We start from the raw sequence: 20,070 nt of genomic DNA on the forward strand, positions 1-20,070 counted from the left end.
AAGGGTCCCGACCCCCGAACGGCCCGTTTGCTGCGCCGGCCCCCCGTCTCTCCACCCGCAGCACCTTTTGGCTCCTAATATGGGGCTCTAATTAAATTACAGAAGACCCGGGGAAGTTCGGGTTACAGGCACCCACCTCGCCCGCTCATTGGCTGTCGGCGGAGCAGAGACGGTGCCTCGGGCGTTCATTGGTCCGCTCGCGAGACGGGGGCGGGGCTCGGCCCGAACCAAACGGGCCGCTCTGCCCGCTCAGGACTGAGCTGGGGAGAAAGTCGGAGTCTCGCCCAGACAGCGAGAAACTTTCCTCGCTGGCGCGCGGGTCTCTCGCTGGAGTCCCTCGGACAGCAGCCGCCCCCTTCCGCTGGCAGGCATCTGAGCGCCCCGGCTCTGGCATGCACAGCGCCCGCCTCGACGCCTTCGTGAGCCACCTCCGCGCAGAAGTGGTAAGTGCAGGGAGGTGCCTGAAGCAGGGGGGAGATCGAGGTGGGCTGGGGGGGGGAGAAGCCGGGGGACGCGCCGTCGGGGGGCTCCGGGTGCCGAGAGAAAGCAGCCTGGACGAGGAGCGGTGCCTTTGATCGCGCCTTCCTTGCGCCTGCCGTTCCCCCGGGGAGAAAGCCTTCTGCACGAAAAGCGCCGGCGCAGCAAGACGGGGCTTGCGGCTTCGGCGCCTGTGTGCAGTGTGCGGGTTGCGTCCCGCCCTGGCTGGCTGAGGGAGCTGTCAGCGCCGCGTTGCCTCTTTCTTCGGCCAGACGTTGCTGTTCCGTCCTTCGCTCTGGCTAATGAGGTGGCGGGTCACCCTATCCTGGCGCCGATGCCACTGCAAGGCTGTCCCTGGAGGTGACCTCCTTGGCCTCAGAGACCTGATCTCGCTGCGGAGGAGTCGGCATCCCGGCGGCCCTGCCGCTAAGACTACCATCCCGGGCGCGTCTACATGGGAGTAAGTCCCGTGGAACTCGTCGTGCGCTCTTCCTACTAGGGGACGCGGCATGTTGGAAGTCCATCCCGTGCAGGATGACTTGGGTGCCAACCCCGGGGAAATCGGTGGGGTATGTTTCAGAGTGACGATCACGCTGCACAACGGACGCCTAGAAATCCGTGCCCGCTAATCCCTGAAGGGGAGGGTCTGGTAATTTTAATAGTGAATGAAATGGGTTCTGCGCGCGTTTGTGCGGTGCTTCGTACGTTCCTGCCAATCAGAATAGATTCTGGGGTTGAGGAACCCGGGTGATCCCTGGTTCAGCTTGGAACAGATCTCGCAGAGTGAAGATGAGCCTTGCGTGCTGAAGAGGGAGGCGGGAGACAGGGAGGCCTTTCTTTATGGGGGGAAACATGAAACAGGAGGAAGATATAGAATCAGCTCTGAAAATAGAATTTTGCAAATCCCCTATGTATGGAGGAGCCTGCTTATGGACAAAGGAAAGGCTTGCTTTCGAAGTTTCTCATTTGAACAGCCCAGCTCACTTTCACACTGTTACTTGTGGTGGACAGAGGGAATAGGACTCTCCCTGTTGGGCATCCTGCGGTCTTCTAGAAACAAGTCCATCCATGGGGCTTACCCTCTAGTGCTTGGTCTGGGTACTGCAGACTGTAAACAGTCCCTAGAGAAGATTCTGCCACTCTAGAGAACTTGGATGGTTTATGGATGTGTCTTGTGTGTCTGGAAGGAGAGGGCTTAGGCTTTCTGTATACACCCTTATTTCTGTGTAAGAAATGGCTGCATGTAGTCTACATGTGAAGTCTCGTGCTTATGCCAGATTAGAATAGTTTCTGAGATTCCCCTGATATTCTGATGATGCAAGTCTACTAGAGTCAGCTCCAGAACTGAAGGGGCCTTTGAGTAAATCTCCTCTGATGGATCCCTTCATGCATTGGTGAGTTTATCCTGGAAGCAGTGAGCATCTGCTGGCTGCCATTTTAAATTGCTTGCAATGGTCCCAATGCAGAGGTTTTAGGGCATTGTAGGAAGTCAAAATGATGGCCTAAGACCCTCAGGGAGTTTAGCTCAGGAATCAGCACTGGTGGGCCTTGCTGCAGTCCTGGCAGCTGGCTAATGGTACCATGTCCCAACTGCACCAGGATTCTGCCCTGGCTACCTCTAGTGTTCCACACCCTGTTAGGTAGGTTTTCTTCCCCCAAATCAGGGTGTTCCTAGACTGTGGCATCTCCTTCACAATCCTGAAAGAAACACAGCCAGACAGATAGAGTTCTGTATCATATTTGAATAGGAATCACAGTTTTCCAAGGTGACACACACCTGAGTATGCCAAAACACAGAGGATCCATGTGGACCATCCAAATTGTTCTGCATAACAATATGAGAGAGGGGAAGTTCTCATACAGGAAGTGATGTAATGATGGAAGGAGTTTTGAGCTGCTTAGCTATTGAATTCTCCTCTGAGTCAGAACCAGAAGGCCAGCAGATGTCAGCTCTCTTCAGACTTTCTCTGATAGAGTTCAGTAAACACATGAGGGGGGGGGCATGGCAGGCTTTCTCCCTCCCCATTGTCCTGTCAATTGATTGCTCTCCACAAGTTGGAGGGTGATCATCTGACAAGGGGAACTTCCTGTCACCATCCCCATACATTTTAGAACCCTGGAAGATCAGGGTGGGGAACCCACAGTATGTGCGAGGGTGAAGCCGGTGTGTGTCCCCTCCCCAGTGTATTTACTGAACTCTGAATGAGGCTGTTGTGAAAGATGGAAGTCTCTAGAAAGCTTAATGCAGTCTCTGTTTCATATTTATATCAGGGAGGGGCACTTTGACAGACACTATGAATGCCGTCCTTATAAGGGGCATGGCAGCTCCCTTGCAAAAGCCATACTGTGAGGCTTGCAGGAGCATTACAGTGGTACCTCAGGTTAAGTACTTAATTCGTTTGGCAGGTCCGTTCTTAACCTGAAACTGTTCTTAACCTGAAGCACCACTTTAGCTAATGGGGCCTCCTGCTGCTGCTGCACCGCTGGAGCATGATTTCTGTTCTCATCCTGAAGTAAAGTTCTTAACCCGAGGTAATATTTCTGGGTTAGCGGAGCCTGTAACCTGAAGCGTATATAACCTGAAGCATGTGTAACCCAAGGTACCACTGTATTTTGTTTTGAAAATCAGGCCAATATAGATATGTGTGATAGCTGCTGCAGTGCCCCCCCACCCCGTGTTTCTTTTTGGTTGAAGCTTGTAGGCCATGGACATTACCCCAGCATGCATCGCTGAAAGGCATTCTCTGTATTTTGTGATGAAGGGAGGTTGTATGTGTAATGGAAATTTGTTTTGCTGTATTGTATTGGCAGTTGGAATTCTTATGTGCACTGCCCTGGAATCTATGTTTGGATGAAGGTATGGTTTAGGAATTTCCTAAATAAATAAAAGCTTATTTCCCTGTAGTGTAGCATTGGCTGTTTTGCTTCTGGGCCCAACCCTGGTTTTGACGGTTAAAGGAGCTGCCTATAACGGTTTGAAGTTTTATGGTTAAAGTTTAACCTTTCGAGATGTACACATCCAGAGACCCATAGGGTTGATGTTGCTGGACTACAACTCCCATCACCCCTGAGAATTGCTGGCTGGGGCTGATGGAGTTTGCAGTCTTAACAACATCTGGAATGCCACAGATTCCCTATACTGTACCCCTTTCCTTCATTCAGGACTGCTGTATGCCATTTAAGAGTGGGACAACAAGCTCTGGGCTTGTAGATAATAACTGCAACAGCTAAGAGCAGGACCTTCATGATGATTGCTCATAATCTTTGGAACCCACTGCCAAAAGATGTTATGTAGTCTACGTATTTTGTGGAAATTCAGGGGAAGGTGTCAAGCCTGCCTTTTAAGATGAATGCAGCTGATAGCAAACTGACAGAACTACAGTGGTACCTTGGTTTTCAAACTTAATCCATTCCGGGATTCCGTTTGACTCCTGAAACCGTTCGAAAACTGAACAATTTGTTCAGCAACTAAGCCATTCGAGAACCAAGGTACCACTGTATAATAATAAAATCACATCAACAAAAACCAAGCATCAGGTCTTAAATCATTCAAGCTTCTGCTGAAAAAACGAACAAGAGTGCCTTAAACGTATTGAAAATAGATAAATAAATGTGAGGACTGAAATGGCTAATGCTGAACTTGGAAATCCGACACCGTTCGGCTGCCAGAGGGAAGCAACCTTTTGCAGGAATCTTGTTTTTTAAACTTGACTTCAAGGCATTTGCAAACAGCTGATTGCTCAGAGATGGTCTAGCGGCAACAGACCTAGTGGAGCCGACCTGTATGGAGCCATTAGTCTCCTATTTGGATGTGCTAAGCTTGTGGATCAATTTCTTGAGTTCTCCTCTGGCATCTGGAGGCCTTGCCTGGGAAATTGTCTGTGCTGACTGGCAGTACATAAGAGGCTCCAGGGCTTCGCAGTCATGAATGCTCAAGAGGCCACCTGGCTCTTTCTTCCCCTTACTCCTTCCCAAACTTGTCCAGCCAGGCGATGTGACATTAACATAGGAAGCTGCCTTATACCAAATTACATAACTGGTCCATCCAGCAGCTTCAGCAATATGTTTCCCAGCCCTACCAGGAAATGCCGGGAATTGAACCTGAAAAAAGCAGATGCTCTGCCACTGAATTATGGCCCTTCCCCATAGCTGGCCATGGATGTTGGTCTTGGGGAGGCATCAAGCACCCATGTGCTGTCCTGTTTTTTCCTTCACCCCCAATTAATCATCCTGACTGGTCCAGAAGAGGTAGAAGTTAAGTGGTTGCTAGGCAACTGGAATGCATGCTTCCACAATCGCTTCCTGGCCAGAGATGCAATGGCGGTGGTTCAGGTAAAAGGAGGAGGCATGGCAGGAAGAGAGAGGAGACACAAAGCACAGGGTGGGTCAAAGAGTTGGTCCTCTCAAGAATTGCAACTTATGGGCCTGATCCACAGGTTAGAGGGAAAACGTACTGCTTGGGAAGGGACATAGCTTGTTGGTAGAGCATCCGCTTTGCATGTGGAAGGTAGGACTGGAAATGTCTCGTCCGAAACCTTGGAGTGATGCTGTCAGTCAGTGTAGACAATACTGAGCTATGTAGACCAGTGACCTGGACTTGGTATAAATGACTTGGGAGTATCTGGCTTGTTGGCAGCGTGATCTTTTAGCCAGATCCCAAGACAGGATTTCAAATCTTGGGGGAGCATACTGAGTCATAGCCTATGCGCATGTGTGATACTGACTCAGAAGAATTCCATCTTTTTGCAGCTGCTCCTGAGCGCTGAAACAACCGTTGTTTCCTAACCTGTGTGGTGTTCAGATAGGGGGTTGTCCTCTCATAAAATCCCATCAACGGCTGACTAACCGTCGCTGTGTAAATAGAGTTTATCTGATGCGGTGCCTAAGAAAGGAGTTTGTGTTTTTCCTTGACAGGAAGTGTTATGCATAGGAGGTGGGGGAGGAAAGAGATGATCTATGGGCATTTCCCCCCCTTCTTTTTTTATGGCTCACATGGTTAGCCTTGCAATTGCGACTGGGGCCTAACCCAAAACAGACGTCTTGATGGGTTCCACGTTTTCAGCCCAGCCGCTGGGGGACTATTGCAAGCTGTGTCACCATCAGACCGACTAAATCAGTTGTCCACTACTTTGCCTGGAGGGGCCATGGGGACTCCTTACGGCACTGCTGTTTGCTGAACTGTGGAGACTTTAGAAAACGACAGGAAGTGGGCCTGGAGGAACAGAGCGGAAGAAGAAATAAGATACCAGGACTCTGGTGGCCTTAGCATTTGAACATTTACCTCTGCACATTTCAGCTGTTAGGGATAACCAGGGTTCATTTGTGAGCTTGTGAGAAATCTGCCTTTATATGCATCTCTTTCTGCAGTGATTTCTCTCCAACACACACAGGGACCCTGTAGTAACTTCTGACCATCTCTTTCATGCTGACCCACATTTTCCTTAGCCTTCCTTAGGGAGGGGTCTGTCACTATTCAATAGGCTTGCCTGTTGGAGACTGAGCATATGCACCCCTTGCTTTCCTATGGATTTTTTTTTTTACAAGTGAACACAGGAAACTGCATTACTGAATGAGATCACTGGCCCATCTAGCTCAGTATTGTCTACACTAACTGGCAGTGACTCTTCAGGGATCTCCCCCAGTCCTATCTGGAGATGCCAGGGACTGAACCTGGGATCTTCTGCTAGCAAAGTAGATGCTCCACTCCTGAGCTATGGTCCTTCCTGAAAAGATGGTTTGCATCATTCTGGCTTGCTTGGATGTCCTGCCCTTCTCCTGTGCAACAGGAAAAAAAAGAGAGAGACCCCCAGGTGGTTCTGGGTGAAAGGGGTGCAGGATTGTAATGCTTGTTATAGCTCCCAACTGAACTTCACACCCTTGTTTAAACTGCTGCAAATTAATACAGTACCTGCCCCCATTCCAGGCCCAGCTGATTACTCCTCACATTTCTGTGGCCTCCTCTCCCGGCTTTTCCCTCCTCTTGCCTGGCTGGGGGGGACGGGGACTGCTTGTGCAATACTGTACCTGGAGACTTCAACACACCCTCTGTGTGTCATCTTCTGCCGGCTAGGGCGGCTCACTCGCTGCAACAAGCTGCTGCTTGCACAGCCGGGGATGGGCTTGGAACGTGCAGGAGCTGCCGAAAAGCTCTGCCTCGAGGCTGGGGGCCTGCCGAGACGAGACGGGCAAGGGCTTGCGCGTGCGGCTCCAGCTCCCAATTCCACACCTAGGCTAAGTCAGATCTGTGCCCCTCACACATCAAGGTAAAAACTGCAAGGAGGCTCGTGGCATTCGGCAGGCCTTGGAAACGCTGGCACATGCTGGGTTCGAGAGAGAGAGAGAGAGAGAGAGAGACTTGGGCTCCTGGGCTGGGTAAGCCGAGTGCAACAGAGGGCTGCTTGTGGGACACAAGTACGCAGTGCTAATAATGTTACTGGGGAGCCAGAGAATAGATGTGTGGAGGCAGAGGACAGTCACTGGCATTAATTCAAGCAAATGATCTGATTTTTGCCTGAGGAGGCCTGGGTCATGCGGGGTCAGGAGCTCGTTTCTCGGCAGTCAGTGATCCTCCAGTTTTCTGTCTTTTGCATTATTTGGACTCATGATCCACACAGGGCTTTCTCTCTGGGAATGTAGCCTGTAGGATTAAATCTACTTGGGCTAATAGTACAACCCTATACAAGTATACTCTGAAGTAGGCCACAGTGGGCATGTAGCAGTCTGTTTGAAGTATGTTTGAAGGCTCCGATCTGAATGCAATTTTGTGTTGTGCCATAATCCCACAATGTTATGGGCAGTAGATCGTCTATTATGTTGTGCTGGTGGCAGTGGTAGGAAGATGACCATGTGTGTGTCTTCTCCCCTCACAGCTGTGCATGAAGGAGTCAAGCGAGGTGCTGCGGGGCCAGATGCAGTGCATGATGCGGACCCTCCACGACCTGAAGAGGGTGCACGACCGAGACATCCGACTGGACCCCCAGGAGATGAGGCCGCTCTCCGCCATGCCTTCGCCAAAGCAGTGTACCAGCCCACGGGTATCCGCCATTTCGGAAGCAGACTCTGCCTGTTGCCTGGAGACGGCCGTAGAGGAAGAGGTTGCCTTCTCTCCTCCGAGCAGCGAGCGGAGCTTGGAATTTGATTCGGGCTATTCTGAAGTGTCTGGGAGCAGCTGGCGGGATGAGGAAGGGCCCCCACCCCTGCGAGCCAGCAAGCTTTCATCGGGGGGCTTTCTGCGCCGCCGGGCACCCGCCAGGAGGCCTAGGCCCAAATCTGCTTCAGATGCCTGCTTGGAGCGGTGGCGGGATGTCGAGCCCACAGACGCCGGGGACTGGACCGTGTCCCTTTTGTCACAGAGCCGCAACCGGCAGCCATTAGTGCTGGGGGACAATTGCTTTGCTGACCTGGTTGAGAACTGGATGGACTTGCCTGAGGAGAGTGGGGAACGGGGGCGGCTGCAGCGCTGGCTGGCTAAGCCCCATGGCTTCCTGCTCAACCTCTCTGGCAATGTACGCCGCAGGCTGGCTGGCATCTCGCGCACGGAGCGGGCCAAACAGGACCCTGACGGCACCAAGCGTTTTTCTTGCCCTGCAGGTCTGGGAGGGCGACCTCCATTACCCTACTTCCACCAGTCCTACGCCAACATCAGTGAGCTTTCCACAGACTGTAGCAGCTTTGCTGCCCTCATGAACTGCCGGAGCCGGCAGCCGATTATTTGCAATGATGTGATTGGCTACATCTAGCCTTGCCTCTCTTTTTTTAATGCTCTTTTTCTTAATGGAACAGATTTATATTTTTTACAGTTGTCTGTAAATAAATGTCTTTTTTCTACATTAAATCTGTCTGGTGTGTGTGCATGTAAATGGCATTGCTTGATCCAAACTACATTTTAGCTGTTCCCGGAGTCAACCCCAAGTAAGTCAACACATCCAGTCTTGTCTGTAGCGGAAGCATCATTTAAAATGCCAATGTAATAACATGAGTAAATATAAGAAGGCAAGGAACAATGAACTTTCAGCCCAAAGTATTTCCCCAGAAATTGAGAATACCGGTATGTCATGTTTTGATTCCTTGACATGGGTTGGCCTATCTTAAACTACAGACCTCAAATCAGTCTGGCAAATATCAGTATAGTACCTTTCGATTGTTGGAGAACATGAAGTTTGAAATACAGGATAGTCTGTCAATGCAATTGCAACTCTTGAGGGATTTGATGTAGAGAATGTGCCAACTTGAAACTGGAAGGAGTAGAAGCTACACTCCTAAGATAGTTAATTTAGGTTGATAAAATGGTGCAGAATGTTTTGTGCTAGATTTCAGTACAATTGTTGAAAAGCAGCCAGGAGGAGAACCAGTCTATGCTTCCATCAAGGGAGATTTCAAAAGGGCCAAGACAGGAGCTGTAAATGATGTCAAGAATCAGTTGCTTTCCGGCATACACCTGCGATTATAGTGGGTACCATTTGTAGAGCAGGCCGCAAGCTAGTTCTGGTGCCCAAATAAAAATGGTGAAAGGAATAATCATAGCATGGCAATTAGTGCTCACATAAAAATAGGGACTTCATCTGTAAGGGATGTTCATTAGTTGCAGTTATGAAAGAGCAGAATAACAAACTACAACAAATCCAACCAGTTATTCCAAACCAATGTTTGCTGAAGCTTTCAAATTTACCATGTGTCCATACTCAGATGATATTCAAAAATACCTAGAACTGATGGACAAATGTGTTCGCTTTATCATTAAACATAATTGATGGAGCTAAGAACAGATAACAGTAGGCAAAAATACTGTTGAACCACAGTAACACCTAACAGTGTTGATTAATCCCATCAGCAACATCAAATACCTGTGAAGAATAGCTAACAAGGACTACTGAAGACTAATTGCATGTCAGAGCCTTTCTTATGTTTCCAGGTTACATGAAAGCTGCAAGATCCAGTTGTTCCTACCCATCCCTTAAAATAATAGTGGGAATGAGTCAGAAAGCACACGATAACACAAATTACAGGATGTCTATCTGGGTAAATATTCCTGGCACAAAATATCAAGGACAAGGATGAAATATGTCAAAATTAAGAAGCATGGAGAAGTTGTGATAGCATAAACAGACAGGAGAATCTGCCTTAAAAAAAACACACCCCTGCATATAAGAATTGCTTTGCTGGATCAGACAAGATGCTTCCTTTTGTTACTGACAGAAAATTACCAGATGCCCCGCAAAACCTACAAACAAGTATGGCTATGTTGGCTATTCTTCCCATTATCTTCACTGCTTGGTCCTTGGAGGCTGGCTGTGATGCTGTGGGTCCATTTCAACAGCTTTCCCCGATCTGATACCAGCAACATCTGGAGGGTACCAGCTTCCCCATCCACTCCAATTCCTAAAAACTAAACAAAAAACCCCACTGTAAGCCACAGGACATCGCCAGAGTGATTTTCATTGCTTAATTATGCAAATAAATCAAGGGAATTTGGATGTTATGCATATTTCATCAGTGTCCTTAATTTGCATGATTCTGCATGCAATTGGTTTGATGGAGTTAGGAATTGTTTAAGAGAGATTTGAGTAGTCAAACTAAAGCTACTGAAGTTAAGTGGGCTTGTCCCCTGACAAAGGAACACCCAGCAATGAAATATTGTTGATAGCTGCCCACAGGCTTCTCAGTCTCATCTCTGCAATCACGAGGACTAGAAAGATAACATTTAAAACAGATTAACAATGCAAGCCCATGCATGCCTACTCAGGAGTAAGTGTATTTAGCGAGGGTAGCCAACATGGTGTGCTCCAGGATGCTGCCGGACTCCCAACTCCCATCATCCCTGGCCATGCTGGTTGGGAGCAAATGTCATCTGGGCATTGGGCGAAGAAACACTTCCTTTTGCATTTCCTGAATCTTCTGAAGTTCACCTTCATTGGATGGCCCTGATTTCTAGTATTATGATTTGAGAGGGGGACTATCCCCGTTCTCCACACCATGCATCTCTTTCACATCTCCCCCTTGCTCACATAAAAAAAAACCACCCACATAAATGTTGTAGGCAACTTTTCCTTGTAGGGGAGTTTCTCCACCACCTTGATCATTTGGGTTGCCTCTTCCTGAACCTTCTATCTTCACAATATCCTTTTTGAGTTGAGGCAGCCAGAACCCAGTGTTCCAAGTGTGGCTGCCCCACAGAGCCTTATGATGGTAGCAATTTTGTGTTTCAGACGCTTAATTGACTAAATCCAAATATATTTGTGCACTATCCAGTCCCATGGACTGCAAGAAGATCAAACCTATCCACTCTCAAGGAAATCAGCCCTGAGTGCTCACTGGAAGGACAGATTGTGAAGCTGAGGCTCCAATACTTCGGCCACCTCATGAGGAGAGAAAACACCCTGGAAAATACCCTGATGTTGGGAAAGATGGAGGGCACAAGGAGAAGGGGACGACAGAGGACAAAATGGTTGGACAGTGTTCTCGAAGCTACCAGCATGAGTTTGACCAAACTGCGGGAGGCCTGGCCTGCTCTGGTCCATGGGGTCACGAAGAGTCTGACACGACTAAACGACTAAACAACAACAACAAACTATCCAGAGAGGTGTTCTTTTTTTAATTGCTTCTTTGCTCTCTTTGGTCATTTGGATGGGCGTCCTGAAATAAGAACGAATGTGAACGTGTAGGCCACAGCGACAGGGCCGGAAACTGTGGGAGGACACATCACAAAAGAAACCAACAAGCCTTAGCATGTACGCTCAGGGTACAGAAATAGCACTGCATTGTTCTCCTAGCATGATACATCCCTGGCGATAAGAAAAACTCATGCTTTTGAGACTCCACTTGTCTGTAGACCCCTGGTATCTGGTTGCTGAATGCAGCCTCTTCTCTTTGAACAGCACCTCTCTTTCACCAACTTGCGACTGAGGGATAAGTGGTAAACCCCCTTCTTTGTCAGTAGCATTGTCCCTCTTAGCACACTTATGTGAATGAGCCCTAAAACAATCCGTTTATGAGCCATCACCCTGCTCATTTTGCTCGGGAAGTTGCATCACAAGCCAGCGAGAGAGCTCCAAAAACAAACCTTTTTCTAGTCATTACACGCCTCTCCCTTGAATCAGTAGATCTAAAGGATTACAAGAAAACACCGTCTAGTCTGACCTTCAGTGCAACACAAGCCAAGGGGATTTTTCCTCTGTTATTTACAATAGCCAAATGCAGGCTATTGGGTGTAATATATCACTATTTCCTCCCCCTTCATCGAAGCTATAGGGCTTTATAGCCAGGATCTGACCCCTGCACCCATGGAAAAACCAACCTCACACCTTTGTTAGGCTTTTACCTCAATTGTTAATCACCTACCCTGTTAAAAATAGCACCTTTTCAAAATAGCATACTTGATCAGATTTATTTCCCAGGTCTTATCTTCTGCCTTTATCTTTTGCATATTTGCACAGATTGCAGATGCTTCACGTCTCTCACTTTTAGGGGGGACTTCCAGGAGCCATCCCTTACTACTGCCTTCCCCAAGCTGGTGCCCACTATGATGGGACTATGATAGTGCTGGCTAGGGTGAAGGGGAACTACATTCCAGAACATCTGAAGGGTACCAGCCTAGGGAAATCTGCCTTGCTGCAGTTCCTCAAATGTCTTCCTTACGTTGTGAACAGTGGAACCATACAGCCAGCTGAACAGTACCCAAGAGTGAGAAAATACAGTGTGTTTCTCCAGTGTGGTGTCCAGTTAATACTACTGACGACTGCATTTTCCCTTTTCATGTGAATATGAGCATGGCATTCAAAAGCTATTTACTGTGGCATATTTTTGTATTTCTGCATGCTTACACAGACACACATTGCAGACAATGTTACAGAAGAGTGGTTTCTGAGGTCTGAGCTCATAATGGAAAGTAAAAGGGAAATGTGATCTTCCACCATGTTTATACATACAGTATGTATGTATACATTATGCTGGGTCAGGATGTTGTTTCATCTGACCTGATGTTTCTCATGCTGGTCGGCAGTGACTTTCTCAGAGGGGAGTCTTTGCCAGTGTGTGAGGCTTAGATTGCAAGAGCTACTCAGCGGCGAACACTTGTTCACACAGCAGCACATTTTATTTTATTTTTATTTTTATATCTGTATACCTCGCTTCTTCTGTAGATCTCGGGGCATGTAGTTAAACTAGGGAATTCATTACTATGAGATGCAGTGATGCCCCAAAATTTATGGACGCCTGTTGCCAAATATGTGATTTTTATTTCAAACTTTCCCATTAATAAATGATTTAAGCTGCTTTAAAGAATGGCAGAAGGATATTTCTAGATTTTTATGGCAGGGGAAGAAACCAAGGATTAAATATAAGATATTGATTGACACTAGGGAAAGAGGAAGCTTCTCACTGCCAGATTTGCGGTTATATTATGAAGCAGCTTGTTTGTGCTGGTTACAAGATTGGATAAAGTTGGAGAATACTCAACTGCTAGACTTGGAGGGGTACGGTGTTAAATTTGGTTGGCATGCATGTCTATGGTAGGGTAAAGCTAGAATACATAAGAATTTTATGAATCATGTAATTAGGGAAAATATTTATCAAGTCTGGGGGGAAAATAAGAATCTGCTAGAAATGAAAACACTTTTATGGCTTTCACCCATTGAAGCAATTGCACTGAAAAAGGATGGGCAACATATAGAGAACTAGTGGACTTTACAGACACAAGTGTAAGCTTGAAGAAGATGGAAGAAGTTGGTAACTGGGTGACAGACTGGTTGCAATACTGTCAATTGAATGAAATATTTAAAGTTGATAAACAATGTGGTTTTTATAGAAGAGACTTCAGAATTTGAGAAAGAGCTGCTTGATAATAATGAGAAGTAAATTTCTAAAATGTATAAGTTACTACAGTGGTACCTCGGGTTACATACACTTCAGGTTACATACGCTTCAGGTTACAGACTCCGCTAACCCAGAAATATTACCTCGGGTTAAGAACTCTGCTTCAGGATGAGAACAGAAATCGTGCTCCGGTGGCAGCAGGAGGCCCCATTAACTAAAGTGGTGCTTCAGGTTAAGAACAGTTTCAGGTTAAGAACGGACCTCCGGAACGAATTAAGTACGTAACCAGAGGTACCACTGTGTTGGAATGGGAGAGAAAACATGAAATGGTGAAAACTGCAATGATCAATTGGGCTAGAGATGTGGGCCACAATATAGATTTAGATTTGTGGGGAAAACTGTGGAAAACAGGATTAAAATTCACAGCCTGCTATGCTCTTAAGGAAAATTATTGGGAAATGATTTACAGATGGTACTGACGCCAAATAAATTAGAGAAAATGTATAAGTCAGAATCAGGTAAATGTTGGAACTGTAAAGCTATGGATGGAACCTTTTATCATATATGGTAGACCTGTAGAGTAGTTAGAATATTGGGAAATTGTATACCGTATTTATTCGAATCTAATGCTTACCTTTTTTTGGCCAAATTACGTTGCAAAAATTAAGGTGTGCATTAGATTTGATGGCACATTTACATTCACCAGCAAATACTTTTTTGGTTTCAAGGTTCTGAAAATTGAGGTGCACATTAGATTTGATGACACATCAGACTTGAGTAAATACGGTATAATGAATTGAAAAAAATATTTCGGAAGCCCTTCCCAAAGAGGCCAGAGGCCTTCCTGGTGGAATAATAAAGTCTGAGGTACCAAGTAAACAAATAAATTTGTTTATGTATGCCACTACAGCAGCAAGAATCCTATATGCATAAAGATGGAGGGGAGATAGTCCCTACAAAGGAGGAGTGGCAGATGAAATTAATGGAATACGCAGAATTAGCAAGATTAACCGGCAAAATTAGAGGGCACAAAGAGAAAAGTTTTAAAGAGGAATGGAAGGCATTTGTAGACTACCTAAAAAGCATTGTAAAAATGTTAGAACTTGAGTCAGTTTGGAGTAAGCTCAGGAGTTATAGTTTATAATGAGAAGAATTTGAATGTTTAAATAGTTAGAAAAAATAGATTATGCAGCAGGAATGGGAAACTTTAGGGAGTCATGGAAGGATGGATGAGAAGTCGATGGAACAGAACAATGTAATGTATCTATTTCTCTTCTTCCTTCTTTCACTTTTTTCTTCTTCTGTATTTTGTACTCTTATAAATTCATAAATATATATTTTTAAAACTTAATGGAAGCCGACTATTATCATTGGCTACTAGTCATAACAGTTATGTTATACTACATCCAGTATTGGAAATAGTGATTTATCAGTGGCAGAACAGGGGGCCACTTACTTCTGCATCCTTCAAAAAGCCCATTTGGGCACCTTGAACCATGGATGTACATCCCTGAGAACATTAGCAACACAATGGGGCTGATAGGCCTGGATTCAAATCAAGATGTCCCTAGTTCAAATCTGGGTTGCTTCCTCCCCCAGAAATGTTGTAGCTCAGTGGCAGAGTGTCTCCTTTGCATCAGAAGGTCTCAGCTTCAATCCCCATCATCTCCAAACTCATTCCATGTCTGAAATCCTGGAGAGCCACTTCCAGTCAGCATAGGCAGTGCTTAGCTACATAGAAATCTATGGACTGACTCAGTATAAACCAGCTTTCTATGCCTCATGGTAGCAGTAGACACCTTTTGGATCTGAGTCATTCACTGTGATCAAGAGAACAGGGAAATTTTGTAGAGGGAGTGGGCAAGGGAGCAGATCCTGATTTTCAAGGGAAGTTCCTGCAGAGCATTTTGTAATGTTGTCTTCTTGCAATGCCCAATCTGCAGGAGAGCTCGGAAAAGAAGATGGAAGAGCAGGAGGATACACTGTCCTGCCTCAGCTACAAAAACAGCTTCTGTAGGTGTAGGGTCACTGTTAAAATCAAAGGAGCTTCATTTCCCCAGCAAGCCTGACTCATTACACTAATGTGTTGCTCAAGGTTTACTGTAAACAGGAGATGCAATCGATCTGAGGGCACGCTGCCATAATGATCCCAACTTAACGTAAACACCAGGGAGCTATGTCACCGAAATTTGATGTGAAAAGAACAAGGCCGCCACCAGTTGCTCAGTTACCCTTATCTGATGGTATCAGTAGTGCTGCTGGAAGAAATATATGTGTGAGACCCTCCCCCTTCCGCTCCTGAAAATCAAACCAAAAGCGTGGAATAGTCAAACACGTTAAGAACAGCTGCACAGTCTTATAAGAATTTATAAAGAGTGATTCTCAGCACCAGCAGTGGCAAACCTAAATGCAAATTCTGTGTATCACTTAGACTCCCTTCTGTGTTATACGTTTAAAGCAGAATCCTACCACTTTAAGCAAATGTGGCTGCCCCAAAAAAGAATTCTGGGGAATGCAGTTTGTTAAAGATCCTGAGAATCCGTAGGAAACCCTTCTTTCCTTTACAGAACTAAGACCCGTGGAGCAGTTTAATAGTTGATCTCTCTTCCTAGGGAACCCTAGGAAGTAGCATATGCTCTGTTGCTGAGCTGCGCCCCTCTCCCTACATAGTTCCTGGCTCCATGCAGAGAAAACGAAATTATCCCATTCCCCTGCAGCTGCTCTGTCGGAACAAAGCAGGCTAATGCCCATAACAGGGGTGGGGAACCTTTTTCAGCCTGGGGGCCATCTTCCATCACAGGCAACGTTCCAAGGGCCACATGCCAGTAACGGGTGGGGCCAGATGGAAAAAGTGGGCGGAGCAACAGATGTGACTCATCCTTTTGTGGCTATATTCCAGCCACACAAAAACCAGAGGGGTTTTTCTACCAACACGCAAACATACTTCTCCCTGTCTTTTGAGCCAGAAGGCACTGAAGGAGGGTGCAGAGCAGAGATTATGCGAGGTGTATCCCAGGTCTACACCAGTGTTTCCCAACCTTTTTTGGGCAAAGGCACACTTGTTTCATGAAAAAAATCTCGAGGCACACCACCATGCCAGATGGGGAAAGATCACTTTTTACTTATGTAAAAAAAAATAAAAAAATAGTAACAGCATAGAAGGTAGAGAAGGTAGGACTCGAACCAGTGGATTCACGTTACAATAAAGATTTTGACTAAACATGGGAAAGAACTTTCTGCTGGTAAGGGCTGTTCAACAGGGGAATGGTCTCCCTCGGGAGGTTTTTCCCTTCTTGGAGGTTTTTAAGCAGAGGTGGGATGTCTGTCTGCCATGGATGCTATGGCTGAGATTCCTGCACTGCAGGGGTTGTACAGTACTGGATAGCCCTGGGGATCCCTTCCAACTCTACGATTCTATTAGGATCCCTTTTATAAAAGAGAGAACTTTAATGGCACGGCCATTATTTATTTCGGCTTCTCCCAACGGGGCCACGAAGGATCAGAAAAGCTGAAGAAGAGACCCTTCCTCAGAGGAGGCGGGAGACCACCGGACCCGCCGAGGAGGGGAATCCGGCCGCCTTTCCCTCCAGAGCTTCGCCTTTTGCCCCGGCCAAGTTGCGCCGAGGGCGCCTTGCGGGCTCTGCGTGGCTTCAGGCGGAGCCTAGGAGCCACTTCCCAGCCTGGAGGGCAGGCTGTGCGCGGACCCCACCACTCTCGGGGCGCGACCCAGACCCGGCTGCCTTCCACGGCCAGCAGAGGTAGGCCGCCGGCTTCTAACCCGGCAGAACTGGGGCGTCCCGGGCGCAGCGCCGCGCTCCCCGCTCCTCCCGCCCCGCCCCCTTCTCCCGGGTGCCCCCTCCCTCCTTTGTTCTCCGGAGCCCCGCCTCCCCCTCTGCCCCAGCTCGCCTATTGGCTCACGCAGCCGCCACTCAGGTGGGGGCCCGCTTTGGCCCCGCTCCCCGGCCGCCGAGAGAGAGTGGGAGCGTGCGGGGTGGGGCTGGGCGGCCGGGCGTCTCCTTCCCTGCACTGCTTCGGCCGCGTCTGCAGCCGCCGCGGGACCAGGCGGGAGGCCAGTCATGCCCAGACACTGCCAGCCGCTCGGAAGGAGCCGTCGCTCCGCCGGGCAGCGCCTGCCTGCGCGCCCCTCGCTCCCTGCGCCGAGGATGGCGGGGGCGCCGGGCGCAAGGCAGCGCCGGGGCTGCTGGGCAAGCGGCAGATGCTGATGCAGTTTGGGGAATTCCTGTCACAGGGAGCAAGGCAGAAGCGGATGACGGGGCACGTTCCCCGGGGGAGCGGGGCCGGAGGATTAGCCCGACTCGCCCGCCTCCCTCCCACGGCACACTAGGCAACGTCCGGCGGCACACTAGTGTGCCGCGGAACACCGGTTGGGAAACACTGGTCTACACAGTCATTTGATGGCTATACAAGGAACCACATTTGGATCACCCCCACCACCTGGGCCTGAGGTTCCCCATCCTGTGTTACAACTTCATTGCTGCTACACCTTTAATAGTTGTACTGGGAAGAAAATGCTTAATTTCAAAAGGAGAAGCCTCTGGGTTGCACAGTGAGCTCATTCCTATTTAGTCTTCTGCTATGCTCAGACCCCAAGAGCAAGAAAAGGCCTGCAGGTAGACACAGGTTAGTCCCTGGAGAAAATGCTTCTTCACTTTCTTTGTCAGGCAAGGAGTGTGTCTCTGCTTTAAACAGAATTTGGGTTAATCACAGTCAGTGTATACACATTACTCATTCCATATATTACCCACATTTATTAAATTAGTCTGCATCCTGCCCTTCCTCGCAAAGGAGCCCAGGGTGCCAGACAACAAATGGCAAGACAACAAGAACATTTGAAAAAACAATTCCAACACAGCAACAGACTGGGAAAGCTTCCAGCTTAAAACCCTTGCTAGGTCTTCAGTAGGCAGCAAAACAACAACAGAGGCTGCCTCTGCCTAACATCCAAGGGGAGCGAATTCCAAAGAGCAGGTGCCACCACTCTAAAGACCCAATTCCAGGGGTGCCAACTTGAATATAATATTTGGGGGGGGTCAGGTAGGCCCCATCCTGCATAACCAATTAAATGATGTGGTACACGCACATCATTTGAATGGCAAAGTCCATTAACTTTCGGGAGGGGCTTGGCTCCCTCAAATATTTTATTGGGGGGGAGGGCAGAGGGACCTTGGCCGCTAGGAGTTGGCTCCTATGCCCAATTCATACATTGTGAACCTCCATATAAGAAGGCAGTCACAGGAAGTCTTTGACTGCACAGCGCAGTGATCAACTGAGTATATAAGGGATGAGACTAGCCAGGAGTCAGCAAACTTTTTCAGCAGGGGGCCGGTCCACTGTTCCTCAGACCTGGTGTGGGGCTGGACTATATTCTGAAAGGAAAAAAAGAACCAATTCCTATGCCCCACAAATAACCCAGAGATGCATTTTAAATAAAGGGACACATTCTACTCATGTAAAAACATGCTGATTTCTGGACCATCCGCGGGCCAGATTTAGAAGGCGATTGGGCCGGATCCGGCCCCCAGGACTTAGTTTGCCTACAATCTTGCAGGTATCCTGGTCCCAAGTTGCATAGGGCTATACACCAAGGCCAGCACCTTGAACTTAGTCTGGAAACTAGCTGGCAGGCAGAGCAATTCTCTGAACAGCAGGGTAATGTGTTGGTGGTATCCTGCTCCAGTGAGCAGCCAAACAGCTGCATTTTGCATCAGCGGCAGCTTCCAGACCATCCTCAAGGGCAGCCCCACATCCAGCAGATTGCAGTTATCCAGTCCAAAGGTTTCCATTGTATTACACATATACACAGTTCCCTTTACTCCTCATTGGTTGGATCCCTCGGTCGGAGCCAGACATGAACAGGCGGTAAGATGCTATCATCCTCTTCATCTTCACAGACTACTTCCAACACCAAGAGCCGGCACTCCTTGGATAGAACCTCTTTGGTGGCACAGCGAACCAGTTCCGTCAGTCTGAGAAAGTGAAAGCGAAGGGTGAATAGGAGGGCAGATGCAAGAGGGCAGGTAACAGGCAATCTCCTGTCACTTACAGTACTGATGTTTGCCACACATCCTTCACCAGGTATGCTCAGGTCCTGAAACAACTGCAGAGCCACACCCAAACTATCGTCTCAAATCCAGCAGCTGCAACCATAAGCAGGAACGGCCTAGCTAACATTTCCCAGGGACTGCTACTCACAAGACCTTTTGCGGGTGGAGGACATATATATATATATATATATACACCAAAGAAGAAAATGCCTTAAGGACGTAAGTAGAGATCCCTACCAGATCAGACTGAAGCCTGATCTGTTCCAGCATCCTGTTTTGCTCGGTAGTTGAGCTGAGACCTCTGGGGACCCCATAATAAGCAGGACATGAAGGCAAAAGCCTGGTGTGTAGCACCCAGAAACTGGCACACCCAGCTTGCCAGTGCTCAATGCTGCCTCCCTGCCACACTGGCCTTGTTCTTTTCCCCTCTCTGAATACAGCCGGAATGGTGGTTCAGAAGCGGGAGCTAAAATCAACGCAGCTTCTCAAAGGAGGGATGCTAGCACTTCTTTGCCATCTCCCCAGCCTCCTCCTCCACTGCACCCACCCGTACCAGAAAACCAAGCACACTTTTGCTCTCTGCTTAAGAAATGGCAGAGGCAGCCAAAGTGAAACTATCCGTCCTGAGCGAGTCTGCAGGCCAGTTTGTTTTGGGGTGAGAATGGGGGGTTGGAGAAGGCAGGAGAGTGAGTGGGCAGAGAGCAGGACAGCCTGCCAA

The 20,070-nt window shown here is 48.0% G+C and overlaps 2 protein-coding genes across 9 annotated transcripts in view; one reads left to right on the forward strand and one right to left on the reverse strand.

Moving 5' to 3' along the window:
- Positions 1-213: 213 nt before the first annotated feature.
- INKA1 (inka box actin regulator 1) lies at positions 214-8,311 on the forward strand. Of its 5 annotated transcripts, none has more exons than XM_081898433.1 (2): positions 214-443; positions 7,347-8,311. In XM_081898433.1, exons 1-2 carry the CDS (start codon positions 393-395, stop codon positions 8,214-8,216), a joined length of 921 nt encoding a protein of 306 aa, XP_081754559.1. In that variant the 5' UTR covers positions 214-392; the 3' UTR covers positions 8,217-8,311. The 5 variants fall into 5 exon arrangements, with proteins under 5 accessions (XP_081754559.1, XP_081754556.1, XP_081754555.1 ...); XM_081898430.1 differs by lacking the exon at positions 214-443 and adding an exon at positions 735-937; XM_081898429.1 differs by lacking the exon at positions 214-443 and adding an exon at positions 997-1,020.
- Positions 8,312-18,036: 9,725 nt separating this feature from the next.
- The window catches only part of UBA7 (ubiquitin like modifier activating enzyme 7), a 46,113-nt gene continuing 44,079 nt past the window's right edge, over positions 18,037-20,070 (reverse strand). For all 4 annotated transcript variants that reach the window (XM_081900255.1, XM_081900254.1, XM_081900253.1 and 1 more), the window contains one exon: positions 18,037-19,274. In XM_081900255.1, the coding sequence (XP_081756381.1) occupies positions 19,118-19,274 (157 nt within the window). In that variant the 3' untranslated portion in view covers positions 18,037-19,117. The remainder of the gene's footprint in view (positions 19,275-20,070) is intronic.

This window comes from Podarcis melisellensis (genome assembly GCF_964234715.1).
Source record: "Podarcis melisellensis genome assembly, chromosome: 2".
NCBI lineage: Eukaryota > Metazoa > Chordata > Lepidosauria > Squamata > Lacertidae > Podarcis > Podarcis melisellensis.